The 13,115-nt window shown below is 58.1% G+C and overlaps 1 protein-coding gene across 6 annotated transcripts in view; it reads right to left on the bottom strand.

Annotated features, from left to right (window-relative positions):
- The window catches only part of DLG3 (discs large MAGUK scaffold protein 3), a 79,296-nt gene that overhangs the window by 51,930 nt on the left and 14,251 nt on the right, over nucleotides 1-13,115 (bottom strand). For 4 of the 6 annotated variants that reach the window (XM_050901589.1, XM_050901590.1, XM_050901592.1 and 1 more), the window contains exon 1: nucleotides 1,392-1,718. The exons of the other annotated variants lie outside the window; for them this stretch is intronic. In XM_050901589.1, coding sequence (XP_050757546.1) covers nucleotides 1,392-1,718 — 327 coding nt within the window. Of the gene's footprint in view, nucleotides 1-1,391; nucleotides 1,719-13,115 lie in introns of those variants that run through there. 6 annotated transcript variants of the gene reach the window in all.

The following is a 13,115-nucleotide window of genomic DNA, read 5'->3' as shown; positions in this document are numbered from 1 at the left end:
TACCAGGAACCCTGGGCCGGACTTTTCATGCAAGCAGGAGTGGAAAGGAGGGAGCAGACATGCTTCAATTCCCTGCTCCTGCCCAGCTCCCCGTGCTTGCTGCTCTGGATGGAGGGAATGAAAGAGATAGCAAAGGAAAGATGGAAGAATGCTTGCCAGGAATCAGCAGGCAAGAGAGAGCCGAGGCTGATTTTGATGCAAAGAGTGGCAGAGAAAGAGACAGAAAGCAGGACCAGGCTGATAGAAAGGTGGCTGGGTTTTTAGGTGCTTTCTGTAAACATCATCTGAGCGTATCAGCTTTGAATCTAATTATTTCAACCAGAGCTATAGACTGAGACAGTAATGAAGAAAAAACAGGGGAAGGGAAGAAGAGGGTTGTGTTTTCTGAGGGGAAAGGAGGAGAGAATTCCCATTGATTCCCGTGTGTCTGCCTGCTACAGTATCTTGAAATAATAATTAGAAGGATCAATAAGAAATCATGTGAGGTTTGAAGATAATGAATGAAAGAGGCAGAAGAAGCAAATTGAAATGCCTTTCTCTAAAAGCAGGGTAAATTGTTTTTCAGGCAGGGTCTAGCCTCCATTTTAATGCTTTGCAAACAGATCCAACCATTTTCTAAGCTGGCTTGTGGGTTCAAAACAAGATTGGTCTCTCCATTTAGGGGAGAAAGAGAGACACAGTCTGAGAATGGGTCCTGGAGGAGAACACTAATAAAACGAATGTGTGTGGGAAGAAATGGAGGCAGTGAAATGGGGCAGAATGCACACAGCATGCCAGCGACCAGAGCAGGGTTACGTAATAATCTCAGGGAGCAGGGACGTAGCAGCAGAGCGAGGAAACCACAACTCAATGGAGAGCGGGTGCCAGTTTGGGAGCGCTGGCAAGCGGCACCGCGAGCCCACGAGGCAGCCCGGTGGGCAGCACGCCCCACGCCTGCTAAATACAGTATGATGGGATGCCCTCGACACTGCCAGGGCTTCAGGCAATGGCATCATAAGCGGTGAGGACCTCGGGTGGGGTGTCCGAAAAACATCACGCCCAATGCCCGCCTTGTGCCGAGCCAAGACCCAGCTGGCCCAGCTGGGCCCTGGGGAGGCTGCTCCGATGCAGAGCTCCTACGCTGGGTAGGACCACGGTGGCCAGCCCGAGCAACAGTGATGCCCACCTGAGCAACACCGGTGGCCAGCCTGAGCGACGATGACAGCCAACCGCAACAACACCGGCATCCAGCCCCAGCAACGCCAGCATCCACCCCGGCTGCCCGCGACGCTCCTGGGGTGACATTGCACCCTGCCACGACCCCGCCACTCTCCTCGGGTTACCCCCCATCGGCCACCCGCCCCGTCCCATCCCGTCCCGCACCGGGGAGCCGCGGCCCGGCTGGCTCGTACCTGCTCGTACCAGTCGCGGCTCGAACACGTGCACTCGGGCCACCAGCCCGGGCCGCTCCCGTTCACCTTGGGCGCGCTCTTCCCCGGCGGCGGCGGCGGCGGCTTCAGCGCGGCGGGGTCGCGGGCGGGGGGCCCCAGCTTGGCCTTGCCGCGGGCGGCGGGCGCGGCCCCCCCGGGCGCGGGCAGGGTCTGCGAGCCGTACCCGCCGTAGCCGTACTGCTCGTGCTGCCACTCGCCGTAGGAGGGGGGCTCCATGCGCCGCAGGGCCGCCATCCGCGTCACCTCGTAGCACTCGGGGCACTTGCAGCAGTGGTGGTGCTTGTGCATCGCTGCCCTCACACCATAGAGCCGGCAGGGAGGGAAGGAGGGAGGGAGGGAGGCGGCGCAGAGGGAGGGAGGCAGGGAGGGAGGGAGGGATGCTCGGAGGGCGGCAGCGGCCCCCGCCCCACTTAAGGCGCGCCTGCCGCCTCCTCGCCCGCTCGGCGCCCCCAGCCCCGCGGGCGGGAGCGGGAGGAGAAGGAGGAAGGGGAGGAGGTTACAGAGCGGTGATCTCCGCGGGGGCGCGCCGCGGCATCGCCCGCAGCGCCGCTCAGTCCCGGGGCCGCTCCCGGCGCGGGGCGCGGGACAGCGGCTCCGCCCCACTCCGCGGCATGGGGCAGCTCAGCCCGGCCCGGCTCGGCTTAGCCCGGTCCGGCGCGGCTCGGGAGAGCGGAGCACGGCACCTGCGGCGGCGCGAGGCACCCCCCGCCTCACACCCCCCCCCCCTCCCCCCGGCGGCCAATCCGCGCCGGCGGAGCCTCCGCGCCCCGCCCCGCCCCGCCCCGGCGATGAGCGCGGGGGCTGAGGGGGCGCCGCTCGCCGTGCGCTGCGGCCGCGCTTACCCCCGCCGGACGGGTCGGTGCCCGGGCAGCGGGCCCAAAACCCGCCTGCGAGCAGCGGGCCCCGGGGGAGTGCCCGCGCTGCCCCCGCTGCTCCCCGGCAGCCTGCGCTGGCGGCATCCGGAAGGAACAGAAATCCTCTGCTCAGCAGCCTCGTGCATCACCTGCAGCTGCCCTCACCCCGTCCCCATCCCCCGACGCACCAGGCAGCTCTTGTGCAGCTCCGTTCCTCTAGCCCCAGCACGGCGGTGGGCAGCCCTGCCAGCTTTGTGGTTGACACCAAGAGGGGTTGACTTCGCATCAGGTGTGGTCCGCGCTGGAGTATGAAATCATTTTTCCAGACCTGAACCATGGTCGCTAGCCCGGCAGCAGCATCCTTGTTGCATCCCCACATCAGCTCTCACCCTGCTTTGCTGGAAATGTTACCGCACGCTCCAGCACAGCACTCGGGGGATGCTGCAATTACCCAGTGAGCCCCGGGTGCATTGGGGGTGTAGAAACCCCAAGGGCCTTTGCTGGACCTACAGCCATCAGGGGATGGTAAAAGCAGAGCAGAAATGCCCGCTGGTGCAGCAGGGCAAGGGCGCTGCTCCTAGTGCAGCTCAGGCAGCCACTCACCTCTTGCACAGAAGTGCCAGACTGGAAGAAGTTCAGAAGAGAGTCACCCAGACAAACTGAAGGGTAGAAAGAAAAACCATTACAAAAACCCACATCTGGCCAGTTAGAACCTGAACCCGGCCTGCTAATGCTTAAGGGTTGGAATAAACACTGGGGTGGGTGAAGAATTATTTGAAGAAATGGTACATAAATGTGTAAAAGAGCAATGAAAGGTGCGCAATAGGGCTCCCGCAGGATATGGGTAAAGGAATGAGACAGAAGCGGGAGGGGGCCATAAGTTGAGCCACAAGATGTGGTGGTTCAACACCCCAATTCAGGATGCAAGATCTGCAGGCTCCTACTGGCCTCATGCAGCCGGTGCAATATGGCCCTGCTCACAAGCAGGGCTCTGGGAGGAGGAAGCGTGTGATGGCCAGTCAGACAAACGCCCCTGCCCACTCCTTGTTTCTTTAGCTCTTTAAACTGCAATACAAAATCACTTCTGCACTTGACCACCGCAGACAGAGGTGCTCCTGCAGTGTTTGCTCCCAAGTGGTCGAGTGAAATGGTTGCTTCTGGGCAAAGGGGAGGGGGCAGAAGACACCCTGTAATCAGGATCCGCGTTGTCCCCAAGCCCCATGGTCCCCACCGCGTGGTGCAGAGCCTGTCCTCTCCAGCACTGCCTGCGCTTCGTTGACTCTGGGCTGCTCAGGTTACCTCTGTCACAGGATGGATGCTACAATCATGTCCGGCTCCATGCTTAATGCCATGGAGCCGTGTTGTGGCTCAGATACATTACACTGAAATTTCCCCAGCTGCAAGCTTAGGACAGTCATAATGTCCCCTGACAAGCAAGTCTAGAGAGCCTGTCCCCACCATGCTGGCCTCGACTGGCTGAGCACAGCACTGCTGCTGAGCCCTTGGAAACAGCTCCGCAGGTGAGCCTCGCCCTGCTGCTCTCAGGGACTCTCGCTGATGAATAGTCAGTTATGGGACCCGAGTGCACTGTGGCACTGACCCAAAAACCCAGAGATGCAGCAGGATGAAGCCAACAGCTGCACGTAAGAAAGTGCTTCTACCCTGCAGAGCTCAGTGCCACAGGACACTGCAGACCCCAGGAGCTCACTAAGGCAAGGAAGGATTGGATGCCTGCATGCAAAGCAAGCTTGTTCAGAGTTATTTTAATCAATGAAAAACTGCGTTTGCGTGTGTGGAAGGAAAGCATGCAGTGTTGGCATTAACAGAGAACTTTACACTTCAGGCTTTAAGAAATTAGGATTATCTCCACATCTTCTACTGCTCCTTGTGCCATCTCCCAGAGCACACGGTGCTGGCCCTGCAGGAGGATGCTGGGCTGACGAGCCCTGTGCTCCAGGGAGATGCTGTACCTCCTCAACAGCCAGGGTGGACCAGGGGCTGGGGGATGTCATCTGTGCGGAGAGGGCATCTTGCCCTCTTGTGAGGGCAGAGGTGGGAAGGAGGGGAGGGACTGGGGCAGGAATGAAGCTGAAGTAGGGGATTGCTGCACCAAAGCAGAGCAATAAGCCTTGTAGAAACAGGCAGGTGGCCAGTGTCTCCTGCATGAGAGCAAACAGACATGAAGTCCGTCTTGGCTATCCACCCTCTCCCACCCTGTGGCAGCTCTGAGATCTGAGTCACTTCATCAACAAGATGTGCCCAGAACATGTAACACAACCATAACTAATTACTGCTCCAGCCCAGCTGCAAACCTCCCTCCCATCGCAGTTCCCACCCTAGGATGCCATGGTTCGGCTGCAGGGACCATGCAGTGTGCAGAGCCCCCCACTGGCCACCCAGTGAGGCCCCCTCCACTACCATGAGCCTCCACCAAAGCCATCTTCGGGCCAAGGTCAGGCAAGAGACCTATGTTTGAAAGAGGCTGACTTGGGTGGGAGCAGAGCATCACGGAAGGGCACATGCAGAGTTTGTAACCCCAACTGCTCGCACCTGCCCTGCTCCAGACATGTCTCCTTTCACTCAGTCCTGTGGTGGGGGCAGGCAGGGACATGGGCATTCACTTAGCAGGGAAGTGCAAAAGCAAAGGACAAGACCTGTTTGGGAAAAACACTTTAATGAGGAGCTGAGTGAACAATTAAGAGAAGCATTTGATTTATTTTTTTCCCCCATGGGAGACGGGAGTGTGTCCTCCACAAGGAAGGTCTCCGGTCCTCTCCCTGCTCGGTCTCTGGCAGCCCCGCAGATGGGGCGGCCATGCATGCAATGAGCATCTCCACATGGGAAACACCCTCGCCGCCAGCCCTGGAGTGCCAGCATTGCTGCCTCCACTCCACTCCACTTGCCAGCTCACAAACTGAGGGACGGCTCCACGACCTAAAACCTTCTGCTGCTTCCCCCAGCTCTCTTATCTGTTAGTGCCTCATCGCCACCTGCAAACAGAGGGGCCTTGAGCCTCAGCCGCTGCAGCTCTGATGGAGCCCTTCCCTACCCACTTGCAGCTCCCCTCCTGAAAACCCGCATGTCCCATTTTAGCTGCCACAAGAGTTGTTTAATTCCTTCTCATTTGTAGTGAACTGTATGTGCCACCTGCTAGCTCCAATTAAAAGGAAAAAAAATCCCTGGTTGCTGCCGCCTGCTTGCAACGCTCCCTAATGCTGCGTGGGGCTCAGGACACATTATCGAGGCCAAGAGGAGGCCAGGGCCAGCTGGCCAGGGGCAGCCACATCCTGCTATTCTCCAGCTTGTTTCAGTGAGTAGCGGCATTTTGGCTACTGGGAGTGGCACTGCCGGAACGCAAACAGCGCAGGCACCTGCACTGGGATGCCCAGACCTGGGTCTGGCAGGGCAGGCGCAGTGCCCAGCGCCTTCAGGCAGCTGTGGGCATCTCGCCCCAGTGATGTGGGCATTGAGCAGGGCTAAAGGAGCTGGGAGCTGATTTCCAGGGAGGTGCCTTCGTGGAGGGAAGTGATTCAAGGAAACCAAGAGCTCTCTCATCCTCTACCCTCTTCCTACCAGAAGCCTGCCCGTCTTATTTAAATTCAGCTTTGGCAGCTGCTCTTTTTACAGGTGCTAATTTCAACACAGTGTCAAGAAATCCCCGGAGATGGTGCTATTTACATGGCACTAAGGCGGCACGGAGCTAGGTTTTATCTGGCGTTGCTGGCATTTCAGCCCCTGTTGTCGCTTCCTTCCTCTCACATGAAGTCCTGCGGGAAGAGGAAGGCGAGTGTGAGGGACCAGGAGCTGGGGGTTTGTTGCACCTACAGCCTTTCTAGGAGCAGGAGACGGGGTAGGCTGAAGGCAGCCAGCTCCTTGTAGAGACGACGGTTACACGAGCGCTGTCACACTGCTCCTTGCCTTTAGCCCGAGCGGGAGCCCCAGTTCCTGCCAGGGGAACTGAAGCCACGCGTTAGCTCTGAGCCTGGGTGCAGACGGGGAAAGTCTCATCTTTGTAATGCTGAGGGAGGAGGTGGGGGATGATTTTGCATGGGGGAGGTACCTTTCTCGACCGCAATCACCTGCAAAAAGCTACTCAATGTCCAAAGCGCAGGGGAGGCAATGGGGTCTGCAGCCACCGAGCTGAGAACAGGGGGCGGGGAGCACCGGGAGGTAAATGCATGGAGGGGAGCAGGCCACAGGGAGATGAGCAGCAAAGGGAGGAACCAACCGAACTCAGCTCAGTCCATAAGTCAGTTTCTTAGCACTACCACAGACCCCCATCCAGCAGGGATTTGCAATTTGCTGTGTCAGAGGCTTGTCAAATGAAACTTGAACAGGCGCTCTGCAGAACCGGCTGCATAGCTAGTGGGCAAACGGGGCCGGTGGTTCCTGTGAGCATTGGAGGGTTTGCACAGTCACAAGTGAGTGGGAAGGGGCAAGATAACGAACATCTCACACTGAGACTGTTCCTCCCTGCCACCGGCAGCGATTCACACTGGGAAATGTGCAGCTGGGATAATAATAACCAGGCATACCAAGGGACTGATAGCTCTCAGTGCTCTCAGGGCAGTTGCCAAAGAAATTATTCTCCTCCAGGGCAAAACCATTTTCATTCTACTAATGATCCCTGATACATTGCCCAGTGCCACTATGCAGTTCCTGTATCCTCACTTGTGGCAGCAACGGCGCAAGGGTCTTCAATAAATACCACCGACCGCTTTCTGCAATTGAAATTATGGCCAACTAAATGTCTTCCATGGTTGCGCTGGCAGGGGAGAGGAGTGATGGAGACCTGCGGCAAGTCCCTGCAGCAGAGCCCAGGCTCCCTCCCTGTAAAGGAGAGCCTGGAGGCTCTATTTAATAGCAATCATCAACTGCAGCAGGCTTTATGGATTTCCTGACAGCCTCACAATGCCCACAGCTGCTATCCCCATCACCTGGCAGAGAGGCTCCTGCCTTGCACTGGAGCACTTGAAGCACGGGCTGGCCGTGGGCTGCCTTCCTGTGGCACCTCCCTGGGCGCAAGGGGGGAGCCTTGCTGCTGCATGGGCATGGCAATTACAGCACTGCTGTGTTTTGTGGTCTGTGGGTGCCCAGTCCTTGTGTGTGCCTCATTGCCTTTAGAATAAAGCACATTTCCAGCCTGATGGAGCAGAGGGAAGGTTTGAAAATGTGATGAGGGCACAACTTCACCACTCCAAGCCAGAGTCAGAGTGAGGTATTTCGAAGTCTCATGTCTTTAGGAGAATCGGTTGATAATTTTTTGGTCCTGTACCTTGATCTCCAGCCGGTTGTGCCTAGTGTGACCCCACCAGACCTCCTGTTTCCCTGCATCTTTCACTAGTCCCAAGCTGTCCCTGGGTGTGCTTACATGCTCAGACTTAGCAGCAGCCGAACACATGCCGCTTGTGCTGTACAAGTCTGTCAGAGATCTCCTGGCTGGCCCTGCCTAAGCAGATGTCACCTTGGGGCCACAAAGCCCCAGGAGTCGGCTCTTGTGGGCTCCCCACTGGAAGCTACCCCTGCAGGAACCAGTTCCATCCTCAGAGTGGGTCAACATGTGGCTCTGAAGGTGCTGCAAGGGCTCAGCACCACTCTGCTCAGATCTGGGGCTGCCCTGGGCAGCACAGACCCACCCAGCGGGACCTTTCCCCACATCCAGGGCCCAGGGATGCCCTTTCCTCAATTATTCCCACCCTGCATGGGGGATGAGAAGGGGAGCTCTGTGGGTCCACACTTTCTCTTTTTCACCTGACCAGCCCTGCTCCAATCTGCCCATTCCAGACAGAGCAAAGCCCATTCAGCAGCTCCCACTGCCTCCAGCCAGTGGCTCATGGGGATACTGGCACCTTGTCAGGGCTGTGCTGCCCTAGGACACGCTTTCCGGCGTGGGAACCTGCGCAGCCTCCGGGAGAAAAATGAATGCCGGTGTCCCTGGGAGCCCCGGGCACCCGCGGTGGACGGGAGGTGGGCGCCCGGCTGGCCCTGGCCCTGGCCCTCCCTGCCGCCACTGCCCTGTGCCCTTTAAGGGAGAAAGTGCTGCTCCGAAATTTCTGAATGGCTGTCCCCGCCCCCGGCCCGCCTGCCGGCCGCTCGGCCAATCAGCGCGCGTGCCGCAGGGCCGCAGCCGGCTCACGGGCCTCTCTTAAAGGCGCACTGTCGCCACCCGCCCGTCCCCTCCGTCGCCGGCACGCCAGGAGAAGACACGACCGTTTCGGAAGCCCCGAGGTGACCTTCAAACCGGGTCCCAGCCGTGGGGTGAGGAGGTGTTCCCGAGGCACAGGCACGCCCGTACACATGTGTTCCTCAGGAGTGACACACCAGCAACAAGCCCTGGGTGACGGATGACAACGAGGGATGACATGCCGCTTTCATCAGCCTGGCCTCAGGGCTTGGTTTGGACATGGGATGGTCAGGTCCCAGGGACTGGGCATCCACAGGGGCCAGAGAACACAGCTGGGTTGAGTTTCACCCCAAAGGAAGCCAGGCCATGAGCTCTACCACGGAGCCACGGTGTGGTGAGAGCAGGCATCTGGGAGAGCGGTTTCATCACCACGGTCTTGTTCTGAACCAGAGTGGTAACGCGGGAGCGCTCCCACAGCAGCAGAGCCCCAAAGCTTACAAAACCTCCCTGCGAAAACACCCCGTGAGATTCAGCTATGCAAAATCTACTACCACGCAGAGGGGAAATAGCTGCGCAGTACATGCCAAGGGAGTGGGGATGAACAGTGCAGCAATGGGACTGCAACATGCTCGCGAAGCAGCAGGCAGAGCTTGCCCCTGGCTTCAGCAATGAATCCAGCTCCAGGACCAGCCTGGCTCTCCCCCTTGCACCGCAGTGCAGTGCCCCCTCGCTTGCTCTGCCACAGCTCCTCCCGCAGTCTGCTGTAGCCTGGGCTGTGAAATGATCTGGTCTAAAAATACCCCTTAAAAGGCGGGGGCAGCCTCGCAGGACATTGCCACATTTCCTGGACATGCACAGGTGGGAAGCTGCTTGTGAGGCTGGGAAAGCGACACCGGCCAGGCGTGATGCTCTCCATGCCAGTGCTTTGGGCACAGGTGCTGGTGTGCCTGAGCGGTGCCAGCCCAAAGAGCTATCTAGGCCACAGACCACAGGAGGCCTTTGCCTGAGTCTCAATACTTGGAATAATTTTTAGGTGCAATGCCAGTGAGGCTCCTGCAAGGTGCTTTGTACCTGCAGGCTGCAGGGCTCCGGCGGGCACTGCCCTGGAGCAAACCCTCGCTTCCTGCAGCAGGGCACGAGGTTGGCTTGAAACGCTTGCAATGCTGCAGCCACACATGGTCTAACCCCCCAGAGCAGGCAGAGCAAAGCAAGAGGAGGCAGCACACAGCAGAGAGCACTTTTCAAAGGGCTCACACTCGGATTCACAAGTGGGACGATTCCCAAACCCGCACTCATCCACTGTCCTCCTTCCCCTGCAATTACCCTAGCTCCTACCAATGCCGAGGATAATGGATCTCTCACCATAGCTTGATACTGATCCTCCAAATCCTAAAGACTAAAAATCTTCATGAGCAGTTATTGTGGCTGCTCTATTTATAACAGTGCCAGTATGGCCTCTGCCATCAGAATCCAGATTTCCATCCAGCCCAATGCCATTAAGATGCAGCGACGTTCCCCCAGCTCCAGCACTCCAGATAGAAAGCAGCTGGCCTGCCAGGCTCTGCCTTCAAGCTTGGTTTGTTCCTTTAAAAAATGGCGAGGAGAGCCCATTTGTTTTGCAGAAACACATGCGTGAGATTTGTCCTCAGCCTCCCAAGATGCTAGGGTGGCTGCGAGGGGGAGCGGAGCATGGATGGGTGGAGGTCGGGGTGGCACATCCCGTGCTGTGGGCATGGAGGCTCCGCACTTTGAGAGCCCCTGGTTGGTTTGTGCTACGGGAGACAGGCTCCAATGCTTGACTTCGGTTGCAGCAGCAATGTGGTCAGTCACCCCACAAGGCAAAGCAGGAAAGCAAGGACCTGGGTGCTGCTGTGGGGACCCTGCACTGAGGCTGCATCAGCTCGTTTTGGAAACTTGATGAGCAAAGCAGACAGAGACCCAGTGGGGACAGCGCGGCGGCTCATGGAGCTCCTGGTCAAGGCACTGATGGGGCTGGCCCCTGTTCAGTCCCCATCCCGCTGGGATGCTTGTGAATGGTCTCAATTCTTGCTTTCAGAGATACACATGAAACCCATCAGTGTGAATCTCAGTCTGTGAGTAGCCCCAGCAGCTGTGCTTCCCTGGGGATGGGCAGACACGTGCACTAGACAGAGGCAAACGAAGCTGGAGCATGAATCTGGAGGGAGGATGGATGGACTCCAGGCTTGTCTGGATGACTCTGGAGCATGGCCATCTGTGGGACACTCCCCAAAGCCTTCCCCTCGCTGTCCCCTTTCCGCCACTGCATGGGGCGCGCTGCACGCACTTACACTGTCACAAAATAACTTCAAAACAGTGATGATGACTTGGATGAACGGATGGACCAACAGCCCTGTGTCTGGCAAGGTTTTCCTATGCTGCACAGCTAGAAAAGCCTTGGGGTCTGCCGAGGATCTTCCTTTTGCCACTGGTTTTAGACAGAATGTCCCCAAATAGAGTAGGAACAGGTGGCCACACATGAGCCTTTGGTTTGACAGCCTGGTGGCTCTACTGAGTTCTTCATCCTTTGCTGAAGCTGCATATTGAGCTGGGAGAACTGAGGTCTGAGCATCTCCTTGTTCACCTCTGCAGCAGGAATAGCAAGAGCCTCTAGTAAAGCTGAAGCCATTCAACCCCAAAATGTCCACTGAAGTGACAGCTTTTACTGACACAGCCTGTGCTGACCCCCCTTTGAGCAGCAGCATCCTTGGGACACAGGCAGCTGGCTGCCCAGCCGGGTGTCCATGCTGTGCAGGGCTGATGTATGGTTCAGTCTGAGCGTGTTACTGCAGACAGACACCCTCTTGGCTTCAGCACTTTGGCTGTTGAGCCTGTGTCTGCAATGTCGAAACACAAAACTGCTGGAGAGCATCTGAATGCAGAGCCCTGCAATGACCTCCAGGCACAAAGTGGCTCAAGTGACACCAGGGCAGCAGCCTGGGCCTCTGGGCTGTGGGTTGCTGCTTTTCTTCTCTGCTTCTCCTAAAATAAAACATGCTCTCAAAGGTGCGTGGGGATGCAATGGGGAGGGAGGGTCCCTCCGGCAGCTGGTTGCTCCTCTGCTCCCATTGTTTGAGCATTAGCCACTTCCCAGGATTTTGGGGTCACGGGGCTGAGGCTGCCAGGCTCGAGCTGAGATAAATCAGTGGCCAGTCTGGCCTGTAGCGATGGCTTCGGCTGCCTGCCCAGCCAGCCCACAGAGAGGACACAGGGTGGTGGGGACAGCAGGGCATGTGCAACCAAGCAACCTCACGGGGGGCATCTTGGGGGGGCTGCATTCATTGTCAGACATTCGCCCGCATCAGGGACCTGCTTAATTTCCCTGACACTCCTTGCAATAGCAAACAGCTACTTGGTGCTTCCCCTCTCACACACCTTGCAGAGAAAATGAAGAGCGGTGGGGCTGCAGCCAGGCCAGGGGGAGTGGGCATTTCTGCAGCTGCAGCATCCACCACACGCCAGTCTCATCCCGACCTGCTGCGGGTGCCCAGAGCCGCTCCCACCAGGCACAGAGCATGGGAACGCCCTACTCTTTGGCCAAAGGCAAATCGGGAAAGAGGAAAAAGCACTCGAGAGAAGGACAGGGGAAGCAGACAGCTGGTCGCCACGCTGGCGGCACAGCCTGCCTTTCTCTGCCAAATCCCCTGGGGAGCTCCACGAACCTTTTTGGCACTTGAGCTGTGGGTTATAGGGCAGATGGATGCATCTTCTTCAGTGGCAGGTGCAGCAGGGAGGGCTCCTAACACCCTGCCAGGGCGTTTCTGCAGAGCTGGGCTGTGTCCTCCCTGGGATGCAGGGAGGGAAGGGGACATTTTTGGCCTCAGCCCAGCAGGGCTAAAGCACAGCCTGCACTTGGCACGCTGCGGGCACACTCAGTGGCATCCCACGCACCCACAGCCTGTGGAAGCAGCAGCATCCCCTGCCAGCGAGGTTTCCTATTCACTGGCGATTTCGGAGCACACACAGAATGTCTGTCCTCTGAAGCAGTCTCGCTCGCTTTCTCCATCACATTAAGACCTGCTGTTGCTCAGTGTCAGCTGTTGGGCTGAGCAAGGACAGAGCCACTGCGTTGGTGTCGGGCAGCGAAGCAACGAAACCCTTGGCAGGCAGGAGGGAGGGAGGGAGGGATGCACGGGCAGGCGACCACGAGAGGGGCGGCACCGCACTGGCGCGATGACAGGGATGAAGTCAGAGTGGCTGCAGAGCCGTGCTGGGAGGCAGAAGAGGGCGGCAGGGGAAGAGCGGCGCTTCCTCGCAGGCGCAGAGTTTCTGCTCATCAGTGGCATTGTTCCTCTTTCATTTATCTTTACAGCTGGCTGCTCTCTGCTCCCCGCACGGAGGATGAGAATGGCGTTTACTGAGAGAAGCAGCCTTCCTGCCAGCCTGTAAGCGCAGATGAGCGGCAGCGGCCACGGGAGCATCCTTGTGGGTCTTCCCACTGCGGATGCACACAAGCCCTGAGCAGCCCTGCTCAGGCAACCACGGGGCTCGGGGAAACGTTGAAATGGAGGATTTGGCAAATAAAACCCCACAAACTCCAGAGCTCAGGCAGGATTGTGCCTCTGAGCACCTCAACAGGGCATTTCAGCTGGCCAAGTCCCTTTGCTATTGCCCCGTTGAGGGCTGAACATCCACTTTCCCATGGAGGGATGGTTTCAGCCCACTAAGCCTCGCCGTAAGGAAGCACAT

Source organism: Gymnogyps californianus, chromosome 9, assembly GCF_018139145.2.
Source record: "Gymnogyps californianus isolate 813 chromosome 9, ASM1813914v2, whole genome shotgun sequence".
NCBI classification, from domain to species: domain Eukaryota; kingdom Metazoa; phylum Chordata; class Aves; order Accipitriformes; family Cathartidae; genus Gymnogyps; species Gymnogyps californianus.
This window is presented reverse-complemented; position numbering and strand designations above follow the sequence as displayed.